At 44.7% G+C, this 26988-nt stretch overlaps 1 protein-coding gene across 3 annotated transcripts; it reads left to right on the top strand.

Moving 5' to 3' along the window:
• The first annotated feature begins 434 nt into the window (after nt 1-434).
• On the top strand, nt 435-26988 carry rif1 (replication timing regulatory factor 1). Of its 3 annotated transcripts, none has more exons than XM_040147907.1 (36): nt 435-639; nt 2519-2655; nt 2779-2857; nt 2986-3082; nt 3189-3316; nt 3438-3532; nt 4740-4929; nt 5044-5136; nt 6262-6400; nt 6521-6672; nt 7309-7423; nt 7571-7747; nt 8669-8779; nt 9509-9571; nt 10582-10685; nt 10979-11065; nt 11154-11227; nt 12327-12507; nt 13153-13260; nt 13417-13566; nt 14040-14139; nt 14228-14517; nt 15786-15988; nt 16238-16331; nt 16418-16549; nt 16814-16956; nt 17055-17144; nt 17247-17301; nt 19352-22309; nt 23471-23827; nt 23943-24071; nt 24198-24284; nt 24735-24850; nt 24965-25115; nt 25233-25359; nt 25962-26988. In XM_040147907.1, the coding sequence occupies exons 2-36, from the start codon at nt 2540-2542 to the stop codon at nt 26258-26260; spliced, it is 7590 nt and encodes a 2529-aa protein (XP_040003841.1). In that variant the 5' UTR covers nt 435-639; nt 2519-2539; the 3' UTR covers nt 26261-26988. The 3 variants fall into 3 exon arrangements, with proteins under 3 accessions (XP_040003841.1, XP_040003840.1, XP_040003839.1); XM_040147906.1 differs by having other exon boundaries at nt 3186-3316; nt 10585-10685; XM_040147905.1 differs by having other exon boundaries at nt 3186-3316.

Here is a 26988-nt window from a genome sequence, read left to right as displayed (position 1 = left end):
TCTAACTTGAGCTTTTTGGCCCATTGAAGCCTTTGACAGAATTAAAAAGCAGAAAAACACATGATCCATTTCAATTTGTATAACCGACTTTCTGTTTGTATCGCACATGATCCATCCGGCTCATGGGGTAAGTTATTTATCTAAACTGGGCTTTTTTTCAGAGACAGAAATAAATCCGTTGTTTGCCTCTATTTATCATTTTGATCAACATTTTGCCTTCACGAGATATTACTTCCGTGTCTACATCGTGTTTATATTACACTGACACATGCACAGGGTGACACGCATGCGTGTTAAATACAAACAGGAAATCGGTGTAGAGATTGTTTTAGTGATTATTGATAGTGTCGCTGATTTTAGCGCTGCTTTCCTTTTAAGGTAAAAGGGGCGGTCCCGAGTGTGACGTCGGAAGGGTCAAAGGTGACTTTGTACGTCGGCGTGGTAGTTTGGCGCCAGCGATTTCGCGGGGTAACGACACAAGGAGCAGCGCTGCGGAGGAAGGAAGCCGAAACGCCAGGCACAAAACGCCGGACTACGGAGCCACGGACGTCGGGAAAAGCGACGCGGACGGCCGGTGTGAATTCCCGGGTTGGATGCTGTGTCACTTCAGCTTCTTGCGTTTCCTCCTGAACTCCGCGGGTGAGCAGTCGTCGCTGCGCTTTGCGCCCAAAGGGGGAAAAAAAAAGAAAGCTAGTGTAAACATTTGTCTGTTAGCGTTTAGCGTTTGCTCGTAGGTGAGTCTAAAAACAACACCACCTCGCCGCGGACAGGTGAGGCGGTGTCAGCCGCCGTGTTGTCCACCTCTGTGTTTGTAAGTATGTGTATGTGTGTGTTTGTGTGATTATATGTGTGTGTCCGTGTCCGTACGTCCGTGTGTGTGTGTGTGTGTCCAAGTGTGTGCCTGCCCCAAACTTTGCCCGCTAGCGCTGCTAACTTGATGAAGCTAGTTATCATTAGCAGGCTGCTTGCAGTTCCCCCGGCATGGTTCAGACCAGCCCGACGAGATGCGTTCGCTGACCTGGACCCGGTGCAGCGACGTGTGGGCTGCCTTGAATAAATCCACCGGTGTCTTTTATTTATTTTTAATCTATTTTAGCAGGGCACTGACTTGTTTTGGTTCCTCTCTGTGTTGGGGGCCGATGGTGATGGCCTCCGGTACCGTTCAACACACACTGCGAACAGATCATTTCCCTCCGAGACCCCGTGTTTACACTGTTCGCCAATTTCTAATCCACACGTGTGCGCTCACCGCCCGTTAATGTTCTCGTCATCCCGCGTTTACAGCTCTGGATACGGCGGAGGGTGAACGCAGCTCGACGCGAATCTCGCTGAGGTAAAAGCGTGCGTCTCTCTTACCGTCCCCGACTTCATTTTGTTCAGTTGGACAAAACGATGCCGGGTGCAAGGCCAAGAGCTTTACATAAGGGCCCCCCCTCCCAAAAGCCAATGAGCCAAGACCCAAAAGATACACCTGGCATTAGGAACAAAAGGCATAAATAGGACATAAAGACACATAATAAGTTAAAAGTTACAAATAAGCCCATACCGGATCTAAAACAGGAGAAAAAACAGACAAATTTACTGTAAAGTGCAGGATATGAATTTATTTGTATAATCCAATATCGCAAATCAGATATATGATAATTTTACAATCTGTACAGCATACGACACCTGCAGCGGCGGAAAAATGGGAGAAACCTCGGGAAGAGCAGCAGAGGAGGGATTCCTCCTCCAGGACAGACAGACGTGTAGTAGATGTGGTGTGTAGAGAATAGCGATTTACAGGGTGGACAATCAGTAGGACACCATTGTAGTTTGGGATTGGTTATGATGCCTGGAGGACGTCGGGCAACTTCCAGGTGCCGCCGTCAGACCTGAGCCGCACGACCTCCTCGCCACCGCGCACGGCCGGGGAGAGAGAGAGGACGGGCTGCACGGACGCACAAGAAGCAAAACCAAGCACATCACGCGCATGTCTGGGAGACGGAAACCCGCAGGAGGAGAAGGAGACGAGGAGGAGGCCGGGACTCCTGGACGACGAAGATCCACATCCAAAACATCTGGAACGAGGCAGAGAGGCTCTCTGCGCTGGAACGTCGATAAAGGGAAACTTAATTTAATGAAGGGCAGGGGCAAACAAAAGGTTTAAAACCTCGCTTTTAAACAAACAGTCGGATTAGACCTCGGGTTTTCTGGGGTTTCGTTCCAGATGTGATGCGCTGAAACTGATCTGCGTCTTCGGACACAATCACCTGCACTTTGCAAGAATGTCTGTGCTGGGACTGCAACCAACGGTTACTCGTTATCGACTAATCTATCAATTTGCCATTTAGTTACTATTAAAAAATAAAACGGTGACCAGAGTTCCAAGAGCTCAGCGGGACATCTTCAGATTTTATTTTTTGGTTTTGTCCAAATCACAAACACATTCAGTTCTTTTTAACATGTAGACAGGAGCCGCTCGGGAGGAAACCATCGACCTTGCTCACTCTGACTTTTGTGTCTTTTTTTTTTAAAGGCCTTGAGGAGGTGAGTAATAATGATGGCGACGGCGGAGCCTCCGAGCAGCTCCAGCTTCCTCCCTCTGCTAGAGTCTCTGGAGGACAGCGCTGCCGGAGAGTCCGAGAAGACGGACGCCTACCTCACCATCGCCAAGTACGTCGCTGGTTCTCGGTTCTGCCGCCGTCCCGTGGATGCGTCAGCTGAATGTGGACTCAGTTACAGCGCGAGTGTGAAAATAACTTTTTTTTTTTTTTTTTTTTTCTTTTTCCTTTGCAGTCGGCTCAGTGGCGAAGAAGGCCGCCAGTTTCTGCCTGCAGTTGAAAAGCACTTTTCTCGTTTGGGTAAAGCCATCTTGGTGAGTCTTTGACACGTCACTGACGCACATAAAGCCAGAGGAAGCTCTAAACCTCCCATTTAGACAGTAAAGCTTTTGATATCTATGATGCCTAATAATGATTTTTTTTCATCTCGCGTTGTTTCCAGGCTCACATAACCAGTCCGAATGCGGATCTGAGCCAAGCTGCCCTGCAAGCTTTAGGGTTTTGTGTGTACCATTCCCATGTGGTCTCCGGAGTGCCTGGTACATTAAGTTACATATTTTATACATCCTCATTACTTGTATCTGGTGGATTTAACTTGTGGGGCATGACATCGCTGCTGATGCTCTTCTCTTTGTTTTCCAGAAGCCTTTGCAGCAGAAATACTTTCGGCACTTTGCTCCCTGGTGGTAAAGTCGACGGACAAGAACACGTGCACCAGAGCGTTGTGGGTCATCTCCAAACAGAGCTTTCCTCCAGATGTAGTCGCCAAAAAAGTGAGCATCAGCGGGGGGGTTAAATCCAGGGGAACATGGCTGCGAGCGGAGCAGCGGTGGAGGCTTTTAGTGGGCGAGGAGTGTCACCGGTGTGTTGATCCATGTTGCCTCTTCCGCTCAGGTGCCGTCCATACTGGGAACTCTGGAGAGTGTGTGGTGCAGAGAGGACATCCAGTCTGTAGTAATGGAGCATGAAGCCCTGAATGTCATCATCAGGTAAAAAGAATCGGTCATGTTAATGCTTCTTCAGATGATAGCAATATTGATAATGCTAAACAAGACGTGAATCGTGAATCCTCCTCAGTTTTGATAAAGCTGGGATGAAAATGTGTTGTGTGTTGTTCGGTAGATCAGGCTGTCGATACAAGGCGGGGAAGGTGGTTGGGTCATGACACACAAATGTGCACAATAAAGGCTCGGTCTGCAATTTCTGACCCAGCGGTGTTGACATATGACCATTAAGGAGTTTGCCTTCAAGATGAAAAGTCAGCGTCTCGTTTCAGTTAATCACATTTGAAAATAGCCGACTTTACCCGGTTTTACAAGCACTGCCGGTGTAAACATGTCCCTGGTTTTAGAGAAACGAAGGCTGCTGTTTTCTGTCTTTCACGCAGTTTTCATACAATAGTCAGCCTTTAATATTATAGGGCAGGATTCAATATGATTTAGTTACTGTGAGCGTATGATGGCAGTCTGGTGAAAAGTAGGTACACACCACGGCACGATGCCGTGCGCCTCCTCGTTGGAGGTGTGGTCATCCTTTTCGTTAAAAGATGCTGGTAACTTGCCCGAAGCAGGAAAATGTCTCTCACAAGATGGAAAGTTCAGAGTTCTTTCTTCATTATAACCGCAGCACTAGCCAGAGGGTCCAAAACAGATGTTTGCTCAGTTGGATTTGTTATCAGATGAATTAATCATCATGTTGCCTTGTGTTGCATTTTTCTTCCATCTGTTTTGAAACTAAAACATTATCGAATTGCAGTTCCAGCATTTTTTTTTTTTTTTTTCTCTTTTCTTTTTTTTACTGAACTTTTGTCCCGTCTCTCATTTTTAAGTTAAATGCAAAAAAATCCATAGCAGTTGCAGTTTTTTTTCAACTAATGCAACTAATTGGGGCACCCCAAGAATGATTCTGATTGGTCGTTTACTGTACCAGTGACTGAGATGTAATTTCATCATGTTTGGTTTTATTTTCCCTCACGTGGATCTTTAGACACGATTTTTATCTTTTCGTTAGTTCACATTTTTAATTCAAGCATGTGTCATATTTTCAATTGAATTACATGGCATCATTTCCATTATGACTACAGGTGTACATTGTGATGTCCATGCTGAAACTGCTTATAATTTAGTTTTGTAGTTGCATCATCTAGTACGTTGATACTGCCTCAGAGTCGGTTCTCATTCCTCCCGGTCTTTACAGGATGCTGGAGCAGGTGCCAGCCCAGATGGGTGATGGAGCAGTACGCTGGGCGAAGCTGATCATTCCCCTGGTCGTCCACTCTGCCTCCAAGGTGCGTCTGCGGGCCGCAGCGGCCATGGAGATGGGCATGCCTCTGCTACTGGAAAAGCAGACGGAGGTGGCTGCTATCATCGAACCCATGATGTCCTCGGTGAGTGTCCGCGTGCCAGAAACTGAAAGTGGGCGCTGCACCAAAGGGCTGAGAGGAAGAGAAGGAATTGGGAAATGTGAGAAACTCTGCTGACGCACCCGCCTGTCTTCACAGAAGCTGATCCCAGAGCTGCAGAAGCTTTTCATGACAAAGAATGAAACCAACGTCCTGAAGCTCTGGCCCTTATTTGTGAAACTGCTCGGGAAGGTAAAGTGCATATACTGAGTGTCTGCACGTCCTGCCTCTGAAATATTTACAGATAAATGTATGACCGAGCGTGTCCCACGTAGAGGAACGGGCCTTTTCTCCACAAATCATATAACAACGTCCACGTAGTAATGCACATTAGACTCACTAAAGACTTCAAGACCATCAGAACCTTTCCTAATTTAGATGTAGTGGTCTGTAGTAGTCTATATTTGGACCACAGATTGAGCTTTTAAGACTCAAACATATATAAACTGCTACTAATTTTAATGCAGGCCTACTTTAGATGAAATAAGCTGCTATGTTTTGGAAACATTACATGCGGTTGGACTCGGATTCATTATCAAAAGGTTTAAATCGGTGGGAAAACACAACTGCGCCCATTTTGAAACGACCGAAGGTGAGCTTTTAGTCCAGACTGTGGTGTGCTCTCTGCGAGGTCTCCCAAGCACGGGGAAGAACATCTGGCTGCTAGATGCCAACATCCATCCGTCATTGCGCGTTTGAGAACTTTTCCTGTACCTGGTTGAGAGTAAAGCTGACTGACTGTTTTTAATGCTACCTCTGCCAGCCGAGGAGGTCGCGTGTTCACCCGTATCTGTCGGTGTGGCAGCAGGATTACGCAAAAACTACTGAACTGATTTGCACTTAACTTGGTGGCGGGGTAGGGCACAGGCCAGGGAGGAGCCCATTAAACTCTGGGGCAGATCTGGATCATCTACCATGAACTTGAATTTTTTTCCTCTGAAGTCTGGCGTATGTTGTTTGACATTTGCCTTGGCCTTCTAGTTGATCAATTTGACAATTATTTTCTCATTAATCGACTACGAGAACCGGCAGATATTCACAGTTTAGTGGCTGGACGCTGTGACTTCTCTATATTTTTGCTTTTAAAAAAAATTCTCAGTTAGCAAAATGGTTGCCGATTAATATTGTCAGTCCATTAATAGATTGATCCACTCATTCTTAAAGCCGTAGTTGAGAGCAGTTTACTTAAAGGACAACCAAGACCTGTATTTTAGACTATTGGACTAAAATTCTGAAAGTTCTCAGATGTCTGCATTTGCAAAAGACATAATTTCCAGTTGGTCACGTCAGACGGATTAAAGTGTTTTTCCTACACAGCTGCTGCACAGAGGAGGTCCCTTCATCAACTCTCTGCTGCATCTGGAGGAGCTCGGTTTCCGCAGCTCCTCTCCCACCGTCAAGAAGATTGCCTTCATTGCCTGGAAGAGCCTCATAGATAACTTTTCCCTCAATCCAGGTGAGCGGCTGACCCGGTGGTCCCTGTCCTCAGACCAATACAGCCTATAACTCTTAGATACAGTTGCTCACGGTCATCGAGACTGAAGTTTTTAATTTCGTACTCCTGTTACTCCCCAAGACATCCTGTGCAGTGCCAAACGTATGAAGCTCTTGATGCAGCCGCTCGCATCCATCCACGTCAGGACAGAAGCCCTGCTGCTCACCAAGGTGGAGGTCTGGTGGTACCTGGTGGTCCAGCTGGGACCCAACCTGTCGTCCAACTTTGATCAGGTTAGACTTCCCTCCTCTCTTGCTGTCTCTCAGCTTTGCATTATTGTATACCAGGCTACTTAAATGTTTGTTTTTTTTCACCTTGTCACGTCTTACAACAATTTCTTGTTAACCTGTTACCAGAAATCATTTGTGCACAAGCCCGGAAGTGGCGTACCCAAGTTGTTGCAGTGTTATGGGATGGTAGACGGTTCCTAAAATGCTTTGCGCAGACTTACAGCTTTTAAACAGTGTGTAGTTTTGTCAAGGTTGCGTTGAAGATTGAGTCTGATTGAGGCCAAAGCATCCCGCTGGTCGACATGTGTGTTTATAAAAGGTTAAATTAAGTTCCATTTTAATGCAGATGTCAAGATGTTGCTCTGCACACAGTCCCATGGGCGACGCAAAATCAGGCCGAAGCACAAACATTTAAATCTCCCTGACATGCTAATGTTTTCTATGCACACTGGGTTACCTCCGGCTGACCACGTGTCGCCCGCTTGTTGGCAGGCGTGCGGATGAATGTTCAGAGAGAAGGAAAGTTGTTTGTCGTTAAGGGAATTCTGCAACGTTCTGCTGTTCAGCTGTCGGAACAGATGTGATGCACTGAAGAGCGGTGTGTTGCGGCCTGAGTGAACAGTATTCCTCTCTTTCCAGGTATCCGTGCCTCTGCTCCAGTGCACCATCGGATCCGACGGCCCTACAGTCTCAGGCACTCCCTCGAGAGCGGTCGCTCAAAACGGTGCCGCTACACCTGGCACACCCAAAAGTGGTACGTTTTTACACATCCGACTCCCTCCGCCCAGGCCTGTCGGACCCCTATATGATGCACTGCATAAGGACAGAAGTTGCATCGGAGTGAGCGGTGACATTCATTTGGCTGAGACTGTGATTTGTAATGCTTTTACTCCGATTGCAGGCGCCCCGGGCTTCAGCAGCCAAGCCAACACGTCTCGGATGAGCCTGAACTCCAGTGTCCAGGGCCCCTCCGCCTTCCCCTCCATCCAGCTGCTGGGCCTGGAGATGTTGCTGCACTATTTCCTGGGGCCGGAGGCTGTTGCCACGGCGGCAAAGACGAAACTCATCCTGAGCCTTGGTGAGAGTCAGAGCCACACGTGGAGTTTTTGACCACTCGTGACGTTATGAAGCAGTGTTTGATCAGGATTATGCGGGTGGCGCAGTCCACATCCTGCTGTTGGTTTCACGCTATTCTGCTTATCGACAGTTAGTGGAGCAAAGAAGCAATGAAGACTGCTACGTAGCAAACATTGATGTAAGCAATTGCATTATTTATTGATGGGGGAAAAAAAACAAATTTTGCCCGTGTTTTAGGGCTGAAACTAACGTTACTAATTTTCTCAATTAATCGATTAATTACTTAAATACCAATTTAGTCTCCTAAGGTACAAAGTCACATCTGTTAAATGTTTTGTTCGATCCATGGACCAAAACCCCAAATTATTTAATTCACTCTAATGTAAGAGCAGTTTAAGATCAGAAAAATCAGCGAAATCCTCACATTTCAGAAGGTAGAGGCATCAAAGTTTTGGCATTTTTGCTTGAAAAAAAAAAGACGATTAATTCATTTATCAAAATAATTTCCCGTTAATTTTCTTTGGATCGACTTATTGTTGCATTTCAACAGTGTTTCATGAAGAAGGAAATCGCGTCAACATGTTTGTTAGACATCACAAAATGCTTTTTGGTGAGAAACGTTAAATATAAACTGAACTTTATATACAAGAGAACTCCACAGGGCACCTTTTTTAACGGACTGCACTTATCTCAGCGTGACAGTCTCGACACGCGACAGGCTATAAATGCAGGGCAGGTGTATTGTAGGTGCAGCCAAAGAAATGGACAGTTAGGGCGGCAGTTCAGCCTCGTTATTAGGCTAGGATAGGTTCTGATTGTTCAGCCGTTCGACCTGCGCATAGCGTGTGTGTTGGGTAGATGAATAAGCTCTACTGTTTATCATCACGTTTCCTATATGAGCAACTTTGTCTTCTCTTTCCAGAGCCCTTGAACCACCCGCTCCTCTCTGGTGCCTCCTCTTTCGCCAAACACGCCGCTGTGCTCATCTCGAACATCAGAGACGGATTCACCAACATCGGCAAGGACGCTCCGGGTAAACGTCACAGCTGCACTTGACTTGAATGGATTGACATTCACCACTGACTCTCTTTCCGGTTGTGTCAATGAGATTTGCTTTCTCTCAGGGGCTCTAGGTTGTGTAGTTTTCTAAACAATTAAACAGAACGCCCTCCCCGCCATCTCCTCCTGTCAGGTTCAGCCTGTTTCATTGTCCAGAGCTTCAGGTTATCTATGACGTGCTTGCATAAAAATTTTCAGGGTTCACAAATACGGAAACACCTGTCCTGACTGGAAGACTAAAGAAATCCTGGAAAAAATATTATCGTTTAGAGGAACGATGATTTTTAGAAAGTGGGGTGATTTTTAAGTGAGTCAGAACAAAATTGGCCCTGCGTTAAAACGGCGCAGGCGTCGTGTTCAAGGTACCTTTGGGACATCTGAAACACATCCAGGGAAGTCTAGTTGGAGTAACAGATTAACGCTTTTAAAGGCTTGTCGTATCCCAGAACACAGCGCAACATAGCGGTGAGAGGAAAGATTCACGCTCAGAGCCATTTGTTCTCGGGACCTCTTCGTATCCCTGAAACTATGGGAGCCTTGGTGCAAAAAGGAGGTTATTGATTTCTGGTCAGCTGCATGTAAAACATTGATTGCAGTGCGACTTCTCAGATCTCCCGCCTTAACCAGCTCTAACCTAAAACCTGCTGTCCTGACGCATGCAGACGTGGTTAAATTTCCCTCGTTTCTTTCTGCCCTGCTACAGATTCCCTTTTGGCTGTCATATGGACGAGCCTTGTCCGTTTCGTCAGCTTAACTATAGAGTCTGGTAAGTACTTCGGCGTTATGTCCACTTGACTGGCAATAAGGCTGAATGGTTTACGTGTGATTTATGGCTAGCACAATCAAAGAAATGCAAAATTAACGCTGCGCTCATTTTTTTTTTTTTTTTTTTTTTTTTTTCCATCAAAAGCAAACAATCGAATCTATTCTGCTCTCCAGTCCAGCAGCTAAACAAAGTTATAGTATAATGGGTTTTTTTTTTTTTAATGGTTAGGGTTCTTATTAGCAGCCAAACAGATCTCCAAAGGTAGTTCAGAATCAGACTCCTCATATTTGCAATTAGAAAAACACTTTCTGTGCTTAAATTTTAAATTATCTCCCTGTTTACTTTTTTTTTTTTTTTTTTTATATTGATCAGATGCCAGAGGCATTTGCAGGGTATTCATTCATTCATTCATTCATTTATTTGCTGGCATGCCTTGTGGCTTGTATAACCACCATAACACAAGTTTAGTTGCACAACTATATAATGAACCATGACTAGTTGCAAATTCCAGCTATGAAATGAAGGGACGAAATAAGAAGTGGCCTTACAGGACATGTCGGATATTCCCACTGTCCTTTGTCAACGTTGGTGTTAAAACTACTAGCGCCTCTGCTGTGGCTGCTGCTCAGCACGGTGGGCTCTTAAAGCTGTGGGTCCCACCTTCGCAGCGCCACATAGAGCACTCTGATTGGGTCTGGGCTCTGTCGTTGTGGGAGCAGGACCAGCGAGGCCTCGTCCTGTTCTCCTGCCTGACCCACTCTCACCATCATCAGTTTAAGTCGGAGAGTTCATGGCCTCGTGCCCTGGGCTGCTGTGAAGAGAGAAAAAAAAACACTGAGGGGTCTTTCCCCAATGATGACTCTTTTCTCTTAAAAAAGGAAAAGGAAAAACTGCTATTTTCTTTTTTTTTTTAGTGTCAGCCTCTTTTAAAGAACCCGTTTGCATTTGGTGTCTTGCTGCTGTTGTTTTTTTTTTTTTTTTTTTAAATGAATCTCGTCTCTGGTTGTCAGTAGGAAGTAAGAAGGACCGTCAGGGCTGTGAAGTCCTCACACTGACGCTTCAGGCTCTGCAGAGCATCGTCACCTCTGAAGCTCTGCCCGCAGACAGAGTCCTGGTAAGTCGGAGATCAAAATCCCCCAAGACCTGATGAGCTCTGCCTCATCTTTTCATGCGGTCTTACTGTAACCACACCCACAACTCAACTGATTTATTCACATCACCTGTTTTGGACAGTTTTTTTTTTTTTTTTCCCCTTCATTCTTGACTGACGTCTTTAAGCTGACTGTGATTTGAATACGTCTGAATTTTATTGTTCTGTTGCACTTTTTCAAAGTTCCGTTGATTTAAAGGGGCTCAAGTCTGGATGTCTGTGCACGGCCGGACCGTGTGATCTTTTTTCCCCCTCAGGTTCTGTTCGAGGCCACAGCGAAAGGTATTCCCCAGAGAGTTCTCGGCTCTGCCTCCTACCAAGTCGGCAAAATGGATGTGCTAAATGTGAGTGCCTCTCGTGCCGCGCTCGCGCACAGCATTCATGGAAATCTTCTCACAGATGATTACTAAACTTTTGTTTTCCTTTACCCAGGGAACACCGGCTCTCTTTCTCATCCTTCTCCTCTACAACAGCAGCATGCTCTCAGCCTACATAGAGGACGAGAGGTAGGTCTTCATTTATTGTGTTTGTGTTCGCTCTCGAACAAAAACTGCGTCAGTTTAATCTGAGCTTCGTGTCTTTTTTAGTTTGGTTCTTTCGGTCAAAAAAAAATACATCAGTTGTTGCCTTTTTTTAGTTTTGGTCTTTTAAAGGCTGCACACTGACATGTAAACATGAAGGCTCATGGGCCGACGGGTAACGCATTCATCGAACAGTCCCGTTAGACCCTGTCCATCCCGCATCGTCGCCGCTGCCGACCTGCGGGAGAAAAACGTGAACTTTAGTCCAGCGACTAAAGTAACTGGTAACTGAAAGTAAATTTCCCTCTTAATCGAAGGGGAGTGGAAGTATAAAAGGCTCAAGTAAAGCACAGGTACCTTTTTTATATTTGTACTTGAGTAAATGTAGTCAGTTACATTCCACCACTGGTTGCTACAGTTACTGGCAGTTACGTGGTGCCTTCAAGTGGAGCCAGGTTTACCACTGATTGTTTGAACGTTGTGTTGGTTTTTTTTTTTCCTCTTTCCCACCTTCCCAAGTATTTAATTTGTTTTTCACTTCATGACTGACTTGAAACACTGGAGCCTGGTTGTCCTTATAATTTAGTGTAGCTGTGATAAGTCCCAGAGCTAAGTGAGAAAGCACTTGTGCATGTCATGACTACTGTTTCTGGTGATGATGGAGTTATGTTTAACACGCCACTTAATATACGGGGGGGCCTGTTTATTCATACGTGGCGTAACTAACTCCGGCTAAGATTCTGTTATCAGGCTAAAATAATGATCATCCAGCTGCTTTAGTGCCTGGAAAGCATTTTGAGGATTGATTTTTGTTAACTCTGGATGAAAATGAGTAGAGAGTCGAAGCTCTGATCAGCACTTGATTTAACTTGGACACTTTATTAATGGATGAGTTTGAATTAATTGACCAATAATTTAATTTAATTAAAAAAGGGAAAAAAAACAAATTAAAATGACATTGTCCCAGCCCTAACAAAACAAACTATATACAGTATTTCATAGTTTCTGTGCTTTGGAGCAATGTGGCTTTATGAATGTGGTACAACCATTGATTTCTTTTTCCTTGATGTCTTTCCTCCTACAGGTTTTTTCAGTGCCTTCAAACGCTGGTGGGCTGCGGCCTGTCGGGCCCCACCTCCCCTCTGGCGTTCGGGGAGGCGGTGCTGGCTGCCCTCAGAGGCAGCGCCGGGTCCCTGCAGAACAAGGAGCAGCTGTGGAGGATGTGGAGCGCGATGGTCAGCCCGCTCACCGACACCATCACACAGGTGGGCAGAGAACCCCTTTAGATCTGTAAAGGGGTCTCGGTGATGCCGAGAACTGCATTTCACAGGGAATCGATCATTACAGTTTTTAAAAAATTACTTCAACACTTGATCCCACTCCAGATGTGTAGCATATTGAGGAATGAGCCACAGAGCAGCACAAATTCTAATAGCAACCACTTGTTAAAGTAATGGTATAAACGCTGACACTAAGCACTGAAAGTGGAGACACTGTCAGTTGAATAAGTCTTTGAATCCGTTTAACAAAATCTCACAGTTTTTGCCGATTTCTTGTAACTGAGATTTTCATCATCGTTTTATTTTTACATTTGTGTTTATCACTCCAGTCTGCTCTACTCTTCCAGCACAAACATGTACACAAATTTATAACATGTGACCTGCAACTAACCGATACACGTCCCATGAGCGAAATGGAGGAGAAACACGACAAAAACCAAATAAACCTGAATTAAGGTAGAAGTAACATTACAGTAGTCATTTTCTGGGGAGAATGAATTGCGATCTGAGAAGTGATGTTTACCTTCTGACGTCCTGTTGAGCGAACCTGACACCAGCAGAGCACTAAATGAGTTTAATCTCACAGGATAACATTTTCAATCACTTTTTTTTTTTTTTTTTGACAAACAGTCTAATGAAGTCAACCAAGGCGACGCTTTGGAGCACAACTTCAGTGCCATGCACTCTGCCCTGCTGTTCCCCATTACACACCTACTGCGCGGCACACCACTACAGCAGGTCTGTTAACCCCTAAGATTTGGTTTAACCCGCATGCCCCGTCATACTTTTCACCCCCTGTTTTGCCCTTAAAGGCCACGAGTCCATAATCCTGCTTTCACTTTGACCGAAGGGGCACAGCCTGATTCTGACCCCCCCTGTATTTACTCCGTGCAGGCGGCCCAGAAGTCGATGCTGTCGACGTGGTCGAAGCTTTACAAGGTGTTCGCCCGCTGCTCGGCACTGGTGGTCACAGCTGAGGAGAACATCTGCTGCGAGGAGCTCTGCGCAAAGATGACGGCCTCCATAGACAAAGACGCCTTAGCGGTGAGTAGAGGAGAGGGAACCGCCATCGTGTTAAAGCACCGTGATATGTAAACATCCAAACGAATGAAGATTTATCTTCCAGAGTTGTTTGTCCCTCAAAATACAAAGTACTCTGCCAACCTGAAAAAAAATTATGATAAAGATGTGAAAGAAACTAAAATTATAGCTGTGAGGAGAAATGAGCAGATTGGATTCATGTTTTATATCACGGGATTTGTAAATTTTAGTAGTTTTTTCCTCAAAATTGCTTTTAAATTTGATGCATTCTCACTTTAATTGGTTTTTAATGTAATGAAAACTGAAAATTATGTCACCATCTGGAAAATTGTTTCCACAATTCCTTTGTAATTTATCAAAACATCATGACTGGAGAGATGAATATTAAATATTTTCATCACTTTTATGTGTATTTTTTTGTTTTGTTTCTTGAAAACGACCCTGGTTCACCATAATGATGCCGTATGACCCTCCAGGTTCCTTCAACATTAAATGCTGTTGCCAGTATCCTCCAAGTCATGGTCGAGTGCGTGGACTTCTCGCCCTACACTCCTCAGTTTCAGCAAAAGCTGAAGTGTAAGAAGTTAAGCTGATCTTATTCAACTCTTCGAAGTTGTCTTAAATTAAATGGAGAATTCACAATTTTAACTGTTGTCTCTTCCAGCTCCTCACACTCCTGTAAACTGGATGAGAAAGAGGAATAAGGCCCTGGGGAACCTGTCCACGTTCCAGTCCCTGCTGGTACAATGTCTAGAGGTTTATCTGGAGGGCGCTGAGGCTTCGTCTGAGGCCACGGGAGGCGCCCTGGTCTCCATCCTGTCTGTGCTCTTCACCAACCTCGCCCTCGCCAACGCTGTCCAGGAGGCGCTCGCTTCTCTGATTCAACCTCTCGCCCTCTTCTACAAACGAGCCGCCGGCGAGCCGCCCAAATTCACACCGCAGCTTCTGGGAAAGGTGGGTTCTTTTATCAAATGGGTACTGTCGTATATCACGACCCTGAACCTCCTGAGTGGAGAAGAATGATTCGCGGCATGTCGATGCTCCTTCTGAGTTTCCTTTATTTATAAGCCTGCGAGGGTCCAGTCGAGTCGGATTCTCCAACAATATCAGGGTGCTGTCCCAAATATATAGGCTTATGCAAATTAACCCTTTAATATTCAGGGTATCCCACTCCCAACTTTGGTTCGTTACCAATTATGGTCAGATGCAGTGTTCTCACTCTCCACTTGCTCACCCCACGTATATCACTTTATCTCTGTTCTGACATTAGGCCTTAATGAGGCGAGATGGAGCTTAGGCTACACGTCGACGCAAACCTCCCGTGTGTCTTTGAACCAGGCAACTGAGAATTTGACAGAGGCTGGAATTCGTCAAAGCACCTCCTGTGTCCATTCGCACAGAGCTACAGTCTAGAAATTTGGGAAAAACACTCTTAACCGGTCATGAAATACACAATAGTACAAAGCGTTTGACTTCACAGACACAAGTCTGTTTAGTTAATTGATTAGTCGCCGACAGAAAATTAATAGGCAACTATTTTGATAATTAATTGTTGAAGTCATTTTTCACCAAAAATTACCCAACATTCTCTGGTTTCACCCTCTTTTTTCCTGCTTATCTTTTTCTTATGTGAAAGGAAATTGAATATTTTTGGATCTGGACTGTTGTTTGGACGATTTTTACTATTCTGATATTTAATAGAGTAAGGATACTTAGCATAATGGTTAGTTGCAGCCCTACTTGTTAAGAGAACGTGCACTTTTACTTTTGCACACTACTTCTAAGTGATAAAACGCTTTGACCTGCAGACAGTAAAGTGGCAGAGCATCAAAGAGATGCAAAGCAAACGAGGCAATGTCAATAAATTAAATTAGATAACCAAAGCAAATAAAACAAGTTAAATAGTATTGCATTGAGTCAGTATTGCAAATGAAGACACGTGGTTAAAATAAACAACTGTAAAGTGGAAGAGCATGTTTAAAAGAATTGAAACAAGCTGTTTTAGATTCATATTTCTACAAATGAGTAACCTGTTCTTATAAGTCGTATTTTTTCATTTTGGCACGCAATAACTCTCTGCTCATTTAAATTCACTTAGGTATGATTTGAGGTAGCTCAGTGGTTTAATGACGTTTGAAGGAATAAACACGTTTAATAATCACGTTGAGTCCCGTTTACAAGCAGCGTATGTTTTCTTCCCCCCCCCCATCTGCCTCTTGCAGCTGGAGAAGCTTCTCGGAGAGGTTCTCGGCTGCCTGCAGAGCCGCTCTGCTTTGGCCTACAATGATGAGCTCCTGGCTCTGCTTTCTCCTCTGCTGTGTGCGCTGTTTCCACACAAGAACAAGCAGCTCCGCACCTCGGTGACCCAGTTCTGGAACGCCACCTTTGCCAACTCAGTCAGCCTCACTTACCCCGATGAGATCAGGTGACATTTTTTGAGCTATTTGTAATGTTGCCTTCCGTGTTTTTTTTTGTTTTTTTCCCCAGAGGAAAAGGCAGAGTGTGTGTGTGCGCATCTGCTGGTACATCTGACCACAGTGGTAAATGAGTAAAAAAGGATCTGGTTTGCATGTAGCATACTGTTAAAATGATAACTGCAGGATTTTTTGGCGACAATAGAATATATTAGATCCATTTAGACGAGTTTACCAATGTTGCCATTTTCTTCACGCAGGCCAGTACTGAGCCAAGCGAAGCAGAAGATCCCGATCATTCTTCCCGGCTTTGAGCTGGTCACCGTTTCTGACGAGCTCAGTGGACAGTATTCGGTGAGTTGCCACCATTTCCCAAATTACAAATTTCCACTCTCTCTGTTCTTGTTCTTATTTTTTGGGTGACTGTGTTTTGTCTTCAGAGTGAGAGTTCCCAGTTGGACACCAAGCTCAGCGGGATGGCCGTTTCATCTGTGGGGAAGAGGGAGTCACTGCTGGGAAAGGCTGCTGAGCCGAAGGACAGGAGCGCCATGAAGACTTCCAAGCCAGTTTCTGTAAGTCTACGCTCTGGATGTGCACCACTCTGCACCACCACTGAGGAGTTTGTCAAAGTGACAAAGTGATGAGGAATTCATTGGTCATGCACATAAGAAAGCCAAATGTAAAAGATTTAATAATGGGGAAATGGTAATGTAAACTACTTGTATCTGCAGAGTCACCTTTTTCTTTGTTGGAACATTTGTCAGCCTGAGAGACGGTGATTTTTTTTTAAAAATTCCTTATCATCCGACCGTTGCACAACTTGTTTCCCTCCGCAGACAAAGCTGGACTTTGGCTCTCCCAAGCCTCCCCGCAGAGAGGTTTTGGAGGAAGAGGCCTCCGTCGACTTTGTCTTCATTCCCCCTGAGACGAAGGAGAGAGTTTTGACGGAGCACCAGAAGGAAGTTAAAAGGACCAAAAGGTCAGATTTGTCCTTTTGTCTCCTTGTCCATCATAATAAAATACATTTGAAGTACCCATGTAGTCAGTTGTGTGAAGCTAATGTTTTCCTCGGCACAGGGTTGACATCCCGACCATGTACAACAACCTTGATGCCTCCCTGGATACCACGGTTTTCACTCAGTACACTCAGAGTCAAGAGGACTCTTTGTAAGTTCTGAGCATCTGCTTCTAGAATCAAGACAAATCCCTGCTCTCTCATAAAAAAAAAAAAAAAGCAGCATTCACATAATGAACTGTTTTTCCCCACAGGGACAAACTGCCAACAGAACAGGCTGACAAGGTTACCAAAGAGGCTCCTGGCAAGGTAATGAAACACACACTCTAATCACTGGCCAAAAAAGGGGGGAAAGACTCCACTGGGGGCTTGTTTTTGTCCTGTTTTTCATTCTGCCAAAGCGATGTATGAATAAAACAAAAACTCCTTGTACATTATTACTTTCAGCACTTAATAGCCAGCACAGCCCACATGTATTTAGGGCTTTAGGGCATTGGTAACATCTCCAGTTTAAAAACTGTTATTACAGATATCATTTGCAGCATTAATTGAGGCAGTGGCAGGATTATGCCGTTTCTTCAGAACTGGGCATTTGTCAGCGTAACAAAAACAGCATTGTTTTTTGTTTTTAATACCAGTCTGTTCACTCAAAAAGATGTTTTTAGTTGAAGTTGAACCTTCACTGATTTTTGCCCAAAAAAAAAAAAAAAATCATTTTAGACTTGCTTTATCCCAACGTCAAACACATAACTCACAATATGACATTTCAAAACATCCAGAAAGGTTACCCATAACTTTTCTCTGACTCAAATACTTCATCAGAACCAGGAATCGGATCATCCATAACAGTTTGGGTCCGGGTTGGGGTGACAGCAGGCAAAGCATGATAGCTCAGATGTCTTTTCTAACCAAACCATAAACTCCAAGTCTTCCTTGGGGATCCTGGGCTGCTTTCAGGCCAGATGTCTAATCTTTCCAGTATGTTCTGGGTCTGCTCCGGTCCTCTCCTCGGAGTTGGACATGGCCACACTACCTACTGCTTATGGTGCACAATTTTGCAAACAGTTACAGCAGCTCCATTTTATTCTTACAGTACATTGGAAAAAAACCCATATGTATTATGGGCCGTCTGAGATGTTATTTCACAGTCATGCTAAAAACAGGATTAAAATCTATGGTTGTTGATCCAAAAGGGTGGTGCTAGATCGCACTGTGAGTGACATCCGCCGACGGCCGATTTTTGGAGGGGTTTGTTGTTTTTTGGGGGGGGGGGGGTTGGTTTTTTTTTCCTGACCAAAGACCAAAGCATGTGGCAAAATTCAGACACTGTCAGAAATTTAGGACCAATTTCTCTCAGCGTGGACTGCTGCTGTGACCTACGTCTACACATCAACCAATCAGAATATGTTCTGAAATGACGCCGAGTACACTGGCTGGCAGTAGAAGTTTGTACATGCACTTACACAAATGAAAACGATGGAGGTGGAGGGGAAAAAGGTTTGTGGAGCTGCATTTTAAAACGTAAGAGCGGCGCAGTTGGATGACTCGAGCTGATGACGTGGCACTGCTCTCATATACTTTTTTCTGTTTACGTCACAGCACTGCAATTCACCACGCATTCGTGGCACAATCTGATATTGTACAGTTTGACACAGATTGAGACCACGATTTTTATGAAACCCATCTCGTCCAGTGTGATGTGCAATAAACTTGCACAGGCTATGGGCGCCTTACGAGGTTCAAGTGGTCTGGACCTTTTTTAGACTTAAATGGTAGTTACTATGGCAATTCAAAACCTTCAGAAAGTGAAAGCAAATACAAATAGCCACAGTATAAGGGAAAAAAAAGATTATTACAAGATAATAGGCTTTGATAGTGGTACTTGTGTACTGATAACTCGAGACCATATCAGGGTATATCACACTATTATTTGACTAATCCTGAAATGTTTTACTCTTTTGGACCAGTCACCATTGATGAGGTAAGTAACCCCACAGTTAAGAGAGACCCAGAATATTCTTTGTCGTTTTTAAACGATCAATTTAATCAGTCAGTTTTTGGAGCACTGACACCTTTACATCAGTACACACCTGTGAGGACTAGGGTGGCATTTGAGACTAGTCCCTGGTTCAAAGAAAATCTTCTCTCCTTCATAATTATAACTGAGTATATTAAGAAGCATCAAGTAACGATTTCAAGTCAGATTTCTCTGACTTGAATGGTGTAATTTGACACGTCACTAAATTTACATTTTGTACATATTCACACCTGGAAAGCATCTGTGTTTGCCTCGATCTAACATCTTTTTATTATACATATTTGTTGACAGATTTAGTTACTTGAATTTGATTTCTTCCAGGTTCCTCAGGAAGATGTTGAAAATGAGGAAGACACTGAAATTCTAACAAAAGAGACTCAAGACTATGCCAGCCCGAAAGAAGTAGAAAACCACCTGCAGGCAGAGCTGATCCCAGAGTCAGCAGATGTTTCCATGGAGGACGATACCAAGACTGAGGATAGAGCAGAAGACATGGACATGCAGTCTAAAGAAGGTTCAAGTCCTAACATCTCGGGCTCTTCAGATTTGGTAACAGGGACTCCTCAGAAACCCAACAGTCGGCGTCAGTCCTTTATTACTCTTGAGAAGTATGCTGAGGGAAAGTCTGCCAGTCCCAGCAGTGCATCCAAGTTCACAGGTCCCCTGATGAAGACCTCGAATAGGCACGAACACTCTAATACCAACAAGACATCCTCTTCTCAGGCTTCCCAGATACCCGCTAGCTCAAACTCTAAGGATTCCCAATCCACTCAGACAGGGAAAATAAACCCTCAGCATCCTTTGAACAATGCCACGGAGTCCCCTCGAAGACCAAAAGACTCTTGGATGAAAAGTGAGCCTGTAAGGCTCACTGAAAGAATGCCCAGTGACACAACAGAGGAAGAAGATGTTATCGCAGACACCCAGACTGAAGTGGAGGGCAAAGAGAGTACAAAAATGACTTACACATCAGAGGAAATTAAACCATCAAGTCAGGAAGAGGACTTGGATGATTCTCAATCCTCTGTGACCCAGACTTCTCCAGGTGAACGAAGACGGTCTGGACGCTACAGAGTCAGACCTCTCCTGCCTGGAGAGGACCCTGAGGAACGGGAAGAGAAGAACATCCAGTTAAAAAAGAGACGCTCTGGAGAGGTGCTGAACAGTGATTCTCCAAAGTCAAGCTCAATACAAAGCAGACCAAACACAAGAAGTAAGCAGGCTGCTGAGGAGGACAGTTGCAGAGAGAGATTACGAACAAGGGCCCAGAGGGACAAGAATGAGACAAGCCAAACCAATTCTCAGGGCAGAGCACACAAGAAGATCAAACTCTATAGCAGTTCAGAGGAGGTCCGTAATAAACCTGAACCCAGAAGGAGAAGCACCAGAGAACAAGAGTCTAGCCAGACTGACCTACAGTCAGACACACAGTCTGACTATGAAAGCCAGTCACAGGGTAGGCGCAGACGGCGGAGCAAAGCATCATCAGAAACTGATGAGGAGCGGGGACTGAAGAAAAAGGTTGTGCCCGAGAAAGAACAGTCTAGCCAAACTGCCACACATGAGCTTGAGGTTGTAGAACAGACGGAAAAGGATGATAATGAGTTAAAGAGAGACTCTCAGATGATCAGTCCTTCTCTTCAAACTGGTAACAGCTCCCAAGAATCTGAGCTTGTAGAACAGACCAAAAAGGATGATAATGAGTTAGAGAGAGACTCTCAGATGATCACTCCTTCCCCTCAAACTGGTAGCAGCTCCCAAGAATCTGAGCTTGTAGAACAGACCAAAAAGGATGATTATGAGCTAAAGAGAGACTCTCAGTTGATCACCACACATGAGCTTGTAGAGCAGACTGAAAAGGATGATAATGAGTTAAAGAGAAACTCTCAGATGATCACTCCTTCCCTTCAAACTGCTGATGGTAGATCCCAAGAGTTTGAGCTTGTAAAACAGACTGAAAACAGAGAGAGAGATTCGATAGTCATTTCTACTCCAACTAACGAGTCTCAAGACGGAACAAACAGGACAAACAAGTTGGTGAATAAATCACAGGTCAAAGACGAACACAAGACACCAGAAGGTACTGATGAAAACCTTAGTCAAGAGAACTCCCAAGAGATCACACCATCCTCTGATAGCCAGTCTCTGCGTAGATCCAGAAGAAGCAAGGCCTCATCTGAGGCGGCAGAGTCTGAAGAAAAAAGTGACAGTAAGGACTCATTAGGAAGGAAGAGTCGGTCTAATTCTCAGACAAATGTATCAGCTGTTGGTCAGGCAGAGGCCAGAATGGCAGGTAGGACCAGAAGGAGCAAAGTACACGAAGAGCGGTCAAAATCAAGTCCTAGCTCAACCCCAGAGAGCTCTCAGTCATTAGATCTTGCTCAATCAACAGAGTCCTCCCAAGGCAGGGGCAGATACTCAAGACGAAGGTCTTCTCAAGCGTTAGCCAGTACGGAGTCCTCAGAGTCTGAATCCTCAGTGGCCAGAGAAAATTCCCATATGCCCAAAAAGAGGGGGAGGAAACCTCGAGCTTCTCTTCCAAGCCCTCTCACCCTTGAATCTAAAGAAGACAGACTTAATAATGATATGGCAAAGGACGTTGCTGATACTTCTCAAAAAGCAGATACACCAAGCATAGAAGCTAAAAATGTATCAGATTCAGAGGAATCGCCGAAAAGCCAAGATTTGCGGGGTTCTGAATCACTCCATGTTACTGGTGATAGTGAGGAACAAAGTAACAGAGAATCACCAATGGAGGCAGATGTTGATGCTGCTGTAGCCTTGGAGCATGTTGCTCCAGAGAAAACTGAGATTGAAGACACAAATGAGAACAGTGTGTCACCTCGCAAGGAGGAGCAAAGAGACTCTGAAAGAAACACTGATAATACTTCTTTGCAAGAAAGTGACATTGGGGACTTGGAAATGCTTGAATCAGTTGGGATCACTAATGAACAGATTCAGGAAAAGTTGCCCAGTGACCCCTCTGCTGTGGACACAGTGGCGCCCCCTGATGAGACAACAGAGAAACCTCAGCTCTCAGAGTCTTCGGAGGACAAGGCTGAAGTAGTTCCTGAAACTGGAGACAGTGTTAAAGAAAATCAAAAAGATGACTTAGACCGCCAAGAACTTCCAGTTTCAGTGGAAGACACAGCTCAAGTTGGTCGTAGTGACTCCTTTTCACAAAAGCAGGTAGACTGTCCAAATGTCATAGAGGAGCTTTCAAAGGAGGATGAACAGTCTGCCTCAAACCAGCATACAGAGACCAGGACTGAGGAAGAGATCACACCATCTTCTGATAGCCAGTCTCTGCGTAGATCCAGAAGAAGCAAGGCCTCATCTGAGGCGGCAGAGTCTGAAGACAAAAGTGACAGTAAGGACTCATTAGGAAGGAAGAGTCGGTCTAATTCTCAGACAAATGTATCAGCTGTTGGTCAGGCAGAGGCCAGAATGGCAGGTAGGACCAGAAGGAGCAAAGTACACGAAGAGCGGTCAAAATCAAGTCCTAGCTCAACCCCAGAGAGCTCTCAGTCATTAGATCTTGCTCAATCAACAGAGTCCTCCCAAGGCAGGGGCAGATACTCAAGACGAAGGTCTTCTCAAGCGTTAGCCAGTACGGAGTCCTCAGAGTCTGAATCCTCAGTGGCCAGAGAAAATTCCCATATGCCCAAAAAGAGGGGGAGGAAACCTCGAGCTTCTCTTCCAAGCCCTCTCACCCTTGAATCTAAAGAAGACAGACTTAATAATGATATGGCAAAGGGCGTTGCTGATACTTCTCAAAAAGCAGATACACCAAGCATAGAAGCTAAAAATGTATCAGATTCAGAGGAATCGCCGAAAAGCCAAGATTTGCGGGGTTCTGAATCACTCCATGTTACTGGTGATAGTGAGGAACAAAGTAACAGAGAATCACCAATGGAGGCAGATGTTGATGCTGCTGTAGCCTTGGAGCATGTTGCTCCAGAGAAAACTGAGATTGAAGACACAAATGAGAACAGTGTGTCACCTCGCAAGGAGGAGCAAAGAGACTCTGAAAGAAACACTGATAATACTTCTTTGCAAGAAAGTGACATTGGGGACTTGGAAATGCTTGAATCAGTTGGGATCACTAATGAACAGATTCAGGAAAAGTTGCCCAGTGACCCCTCTGCTGTGGACACAGTGGCGCCCCCTGATGAGACAACAGAGAAACCTCAGCTCTCAGAGTCTTCGGAGGACAAGGCTGAAGTAGTTCCTGAAACTGGAGACAGTGTTAAAGAAAATCAAAAAGATGACTTAGACCGCCAAGAACTTCCAGTTTCAGTGGAAGACACAGCTCAAGTTGGTCGTAGTGACTCCTTTTCACAAAAGCAGGTAGACTGTCCAAATGTCATAGAGGAGCTTTCAAAGGAGGATGAACAGTCTGCCTCAAACCAGCATACAGAGACCAGGACTGAGGAAGAGATCACACCTCTACAGGAGAATGATAAAGAAAGCGAAACCCAGGTTATGGAGCGTCAGGATGAAGAGAAAACTCAGACCGCCAACACTGAGAATGATGTAGTTGTAAATTTGGATGCTGCTCTGACTGATCTTTGTGACGCTTCAGTGCCTGCGGACTCTGCTAGCAAAGGTGTTTTTCAGGATTCTCCGGTGAAGCAGCAGGACCTGGAGGCTGTCATGGGGTCAGATGTTGGCCAAAGCCCCAGCAGTGGCAGGACCAAAGGAACCTGGTCTCCTTCAGCCTCCCCCTCCACCAGTATTCTTAAGAAGGGCCAGAAGAGACCACTAGAGGAGGAGACTCCCTCACCTCTTGTCAAAGTAAGAGACGGCCCTTGAACTTGTTAAAATACGTTAGTTAAACAGTTAAAATCTGAGCTTTTCTCTGTTTTGTAATGTGGATGAAAGTAACATTGTTTTCCTCTTAACTTTACAGTCCAGACGTGTGTCTTTTGCTGATCCAATCCAACAGCAGGAAACGGCAGACGACATTGATCGTCGCAGCCCTGCAATCAGAACCAGTTCCCCCAGAAGATCCAAAATTAGCAGTATCCCGCACCCCAAGGTATGAAGCAGGCTAGCATTGTAGTTAGTTGATTATTAATATTTGAGATCCACTTGAGCCAAACATTTTCTCCTTCAAATTATCTGCTTTGATTTGAACATGGCTATTGTCTGCTTTTTATTCTAGTATGTCAGTACTCCAACAAAGGGCTTGCTGATCCTGAGCCCCAGAAATCTGCGCAGTCCGGGTTACAAGAGCTCCAAGAAATGCCTGGTATGCACACAAGTGACCAGTCAACATCTGTTATTGTCACTGGCTCTGGGTCGGCTTCCACCAACCTCTGAGAGAAAATCTGTCTCTTTAGCTGCCGGATGTTTTACTTTCTTCGGCAGCTAATCACGGATGTGCTGTGTAAAGGGGAGCGTACAGAAGGTTTTCCGGAGCTTGCTTGCTGGAAACAGACTTGATGGAACAGAACCAGAGATATCAGCGTCTTTATCGCACAAACTGTTCTTTCATGTGAAAACCTGGTTACCTACATTACCTTTTTAAGTCAGTAGACTTAAGAAGCTCCATAGATCTGGAGAGTTGGATGCTAATTCTGTGTGGTTGCACCATTGTCAACAACACCCTTCACCATACATGTATGATTCATGCAGCTTTAAATGGTTTAGAGGCTGTTAGTCCTCATGGTAGATGCATCCTTTTCTTTCTTTCTTCTAGATTTCCGAAATGAGCCAAGAGCCTCGACCTGTCTCCAAAGACTGTATCTATCCTGCCCTGGTCGGCTGCTCTGCACCCGTAGAAGCCGTTCTGCCTCAGATATCCTCCAACATGTGGTGAGTAAAGCACAAGGTTGGTGAAATAAAAAAGTTTTGTTTATTCTGACGTATCTACCTAAATAAGCCTAAATATAAAACAAGTTTTTGGGTTTTTTTCAATTGTCTTATCAGGTCTCGTGGCTTTGGGCAGCTTGTTCGAGCCAGAAACATCAAAACGGTCGGCGACCTCAGTGCTCTAACTCCCAGTGAAATCAAGACTCTGCCAATTCGCTCCCCAAAGATCTCCAATGTCAAGAAGGCACTTAAAATTTATGAGCAACAGGTAATGCCAGGGCACAGAGGGCTGCAGCGGGACTGATCTGACAGGACAATAACAAACTGCTACGAAATACATGAAGGTGAAGTTCTTGTATTTGACATCTGAGCCGTTATCTTCTAGCGTAAAGATCGAGGTGGTGATGAGTTGAAGAGTTTTGATGAAATGGAGATGATGACCTCTGAACTGGAGGAGACCAGTGCTCCTCAAAACCAGGATGATGAGGATAAGACCTCAGGCGAAACGCTAGGTGAGTAAAAACTCTGCTTCCTCAGTTGTTTAACTTTTAGCTTTTCGGTGAGGTGACAAAAATTCCGCCAGAGTCTTGTCACTGCGCTGATTTTCTGTGACTCCAAATCGGAAATCGATCTTGAAATACATTTATCACAGACTTGATGTGTAAATCTCACCTGTGAATTTAAGATTTAAGGAACAGGCTGACATTTTAGGAAACAAGTTTATCTGCTTTCTTGCAGAGAGCTAAATAAGAAGATTGGTATCACTCACTATGATGTTGTTTGTTGTTGTTGTTGTTGTTGTTGTTGTTGTTGTTGTTGTGAAGAAGCTACAGCCAGATGCCAGTAAGCTAACGGGGAAACGGTTAGCCTTGCTCTGGGAAAAGGTTTTTAAAAACTGCCTACTAACACTGAAGCTCACTAACTAACACGTAATATCTTGTTAAGCAGTACAAAAATTTATGAATAAAAATGCGTTTTGGTTTTACGGGCGATTATGCGCCAAACTATTTCATGTTACACTACTAGTCTAGTTTTTGTAGGCGTTAAATATTAAGTGTATTTCGCAAAATGTCGAACTTGAAGTACGTTAACAACAGAATCTTTCTGTTTGCAGCAACAGAGCTGCTGGACGAGCCTGTTCCTGCAGATGGGCGGCCGCAGCAGGACGGCTCCGGGAATCGGACGCTTGACGCGCCGGCGGGAGAACACTACCAGCAACCACCCGAGGGACGGCCGCACCCTGACGGGCTGCTGTCAGAGGTGGAGGCTCTGACCTGCCGGATGACGCCGCTAGAACTCGGCGGCTGCTCGCCACGGCAGCTCGTTCAGATGCACGACCGGCTGGGGGGCATGATGAGGCGCGTGGTGGTCGAGCTGCAGACGCGCCTCTGCCAGACGGACGGCAAACCCTGAAGAGACTTCTGCTTCTGCTGGATCAGACAGCTGTACAGGCGTTGAGAGGCACATAAAAAGATGGATCTGTTCGAGGAGACTCCGTGACTAAGGATAAAATATCAAATATCCGGCCAGGCTTTGGGCAAATGGACGTGTTAAATCGGCGGATTTTACAGAGGATTTTATGGTTTTAACTCTCAGTATACATTGGCCTTTTCTCACATTTCATCTTTCTTTGCTAAAGATGTTTTTTTAATAAATGCTAGCAGCGCATTTTTTTTTTTTTTTTTTTTTTGAACCTCTCTAGCTTGATCTTTTGAGTAGTTTATATGATTTTTAAGAAGCACTCAAAGGGAAGCACAGTCACACTTTTCAAGCTGTGTCAAGAGAAGATGATGATCTTTATTAATTGTAGTCTTGACAGGGACAAGTATTTTCCTACTGTCCTCCGTAGACTTTGTAATAAGGGACTGATGTAAGGCTACGAATGTATGTGAAGAAAAATGACTCCACATGCTGTTGACCCTTCCAGTTTTGCACATATACTTTTTCTCTCGTGTAACATCGGCCCCCCCCCCCATGTGCCCTGTTTTTAGACTGTTTACAATTCAACTCATCAGTGCTCTTGTACTTTTTTGACGTTTTCTTAGTTTATGAACCTTTTTGTAGATGGTGGTAGACGGTCTGCACTTCGGTCTTCATTTTTGTGGTTTTAAATGCTCGAATAAAAGGCATAGCTGATTTTT

Source organism: Xiphias gladius, chromosome 16, assembly GCF_016859285.1.
Source record: "Xiphias gladius isolate SHS-SW01 ecotype Sanya breed wild chromosome 16, ASM1685928v1, whole genome shotgun sequence".
Lineage (NCBI taxonomy): Eukaryota > Metazoa > Chordata > Actinopteri > Istiophoriformes > Xiphiidae > Xiphias > Xiphias gladius.
The sequence above is the reverse complement of the archived record's forward strand: the minus strand, read 5'-3'. Positions and strand labels throughout refer to the sequence as shown.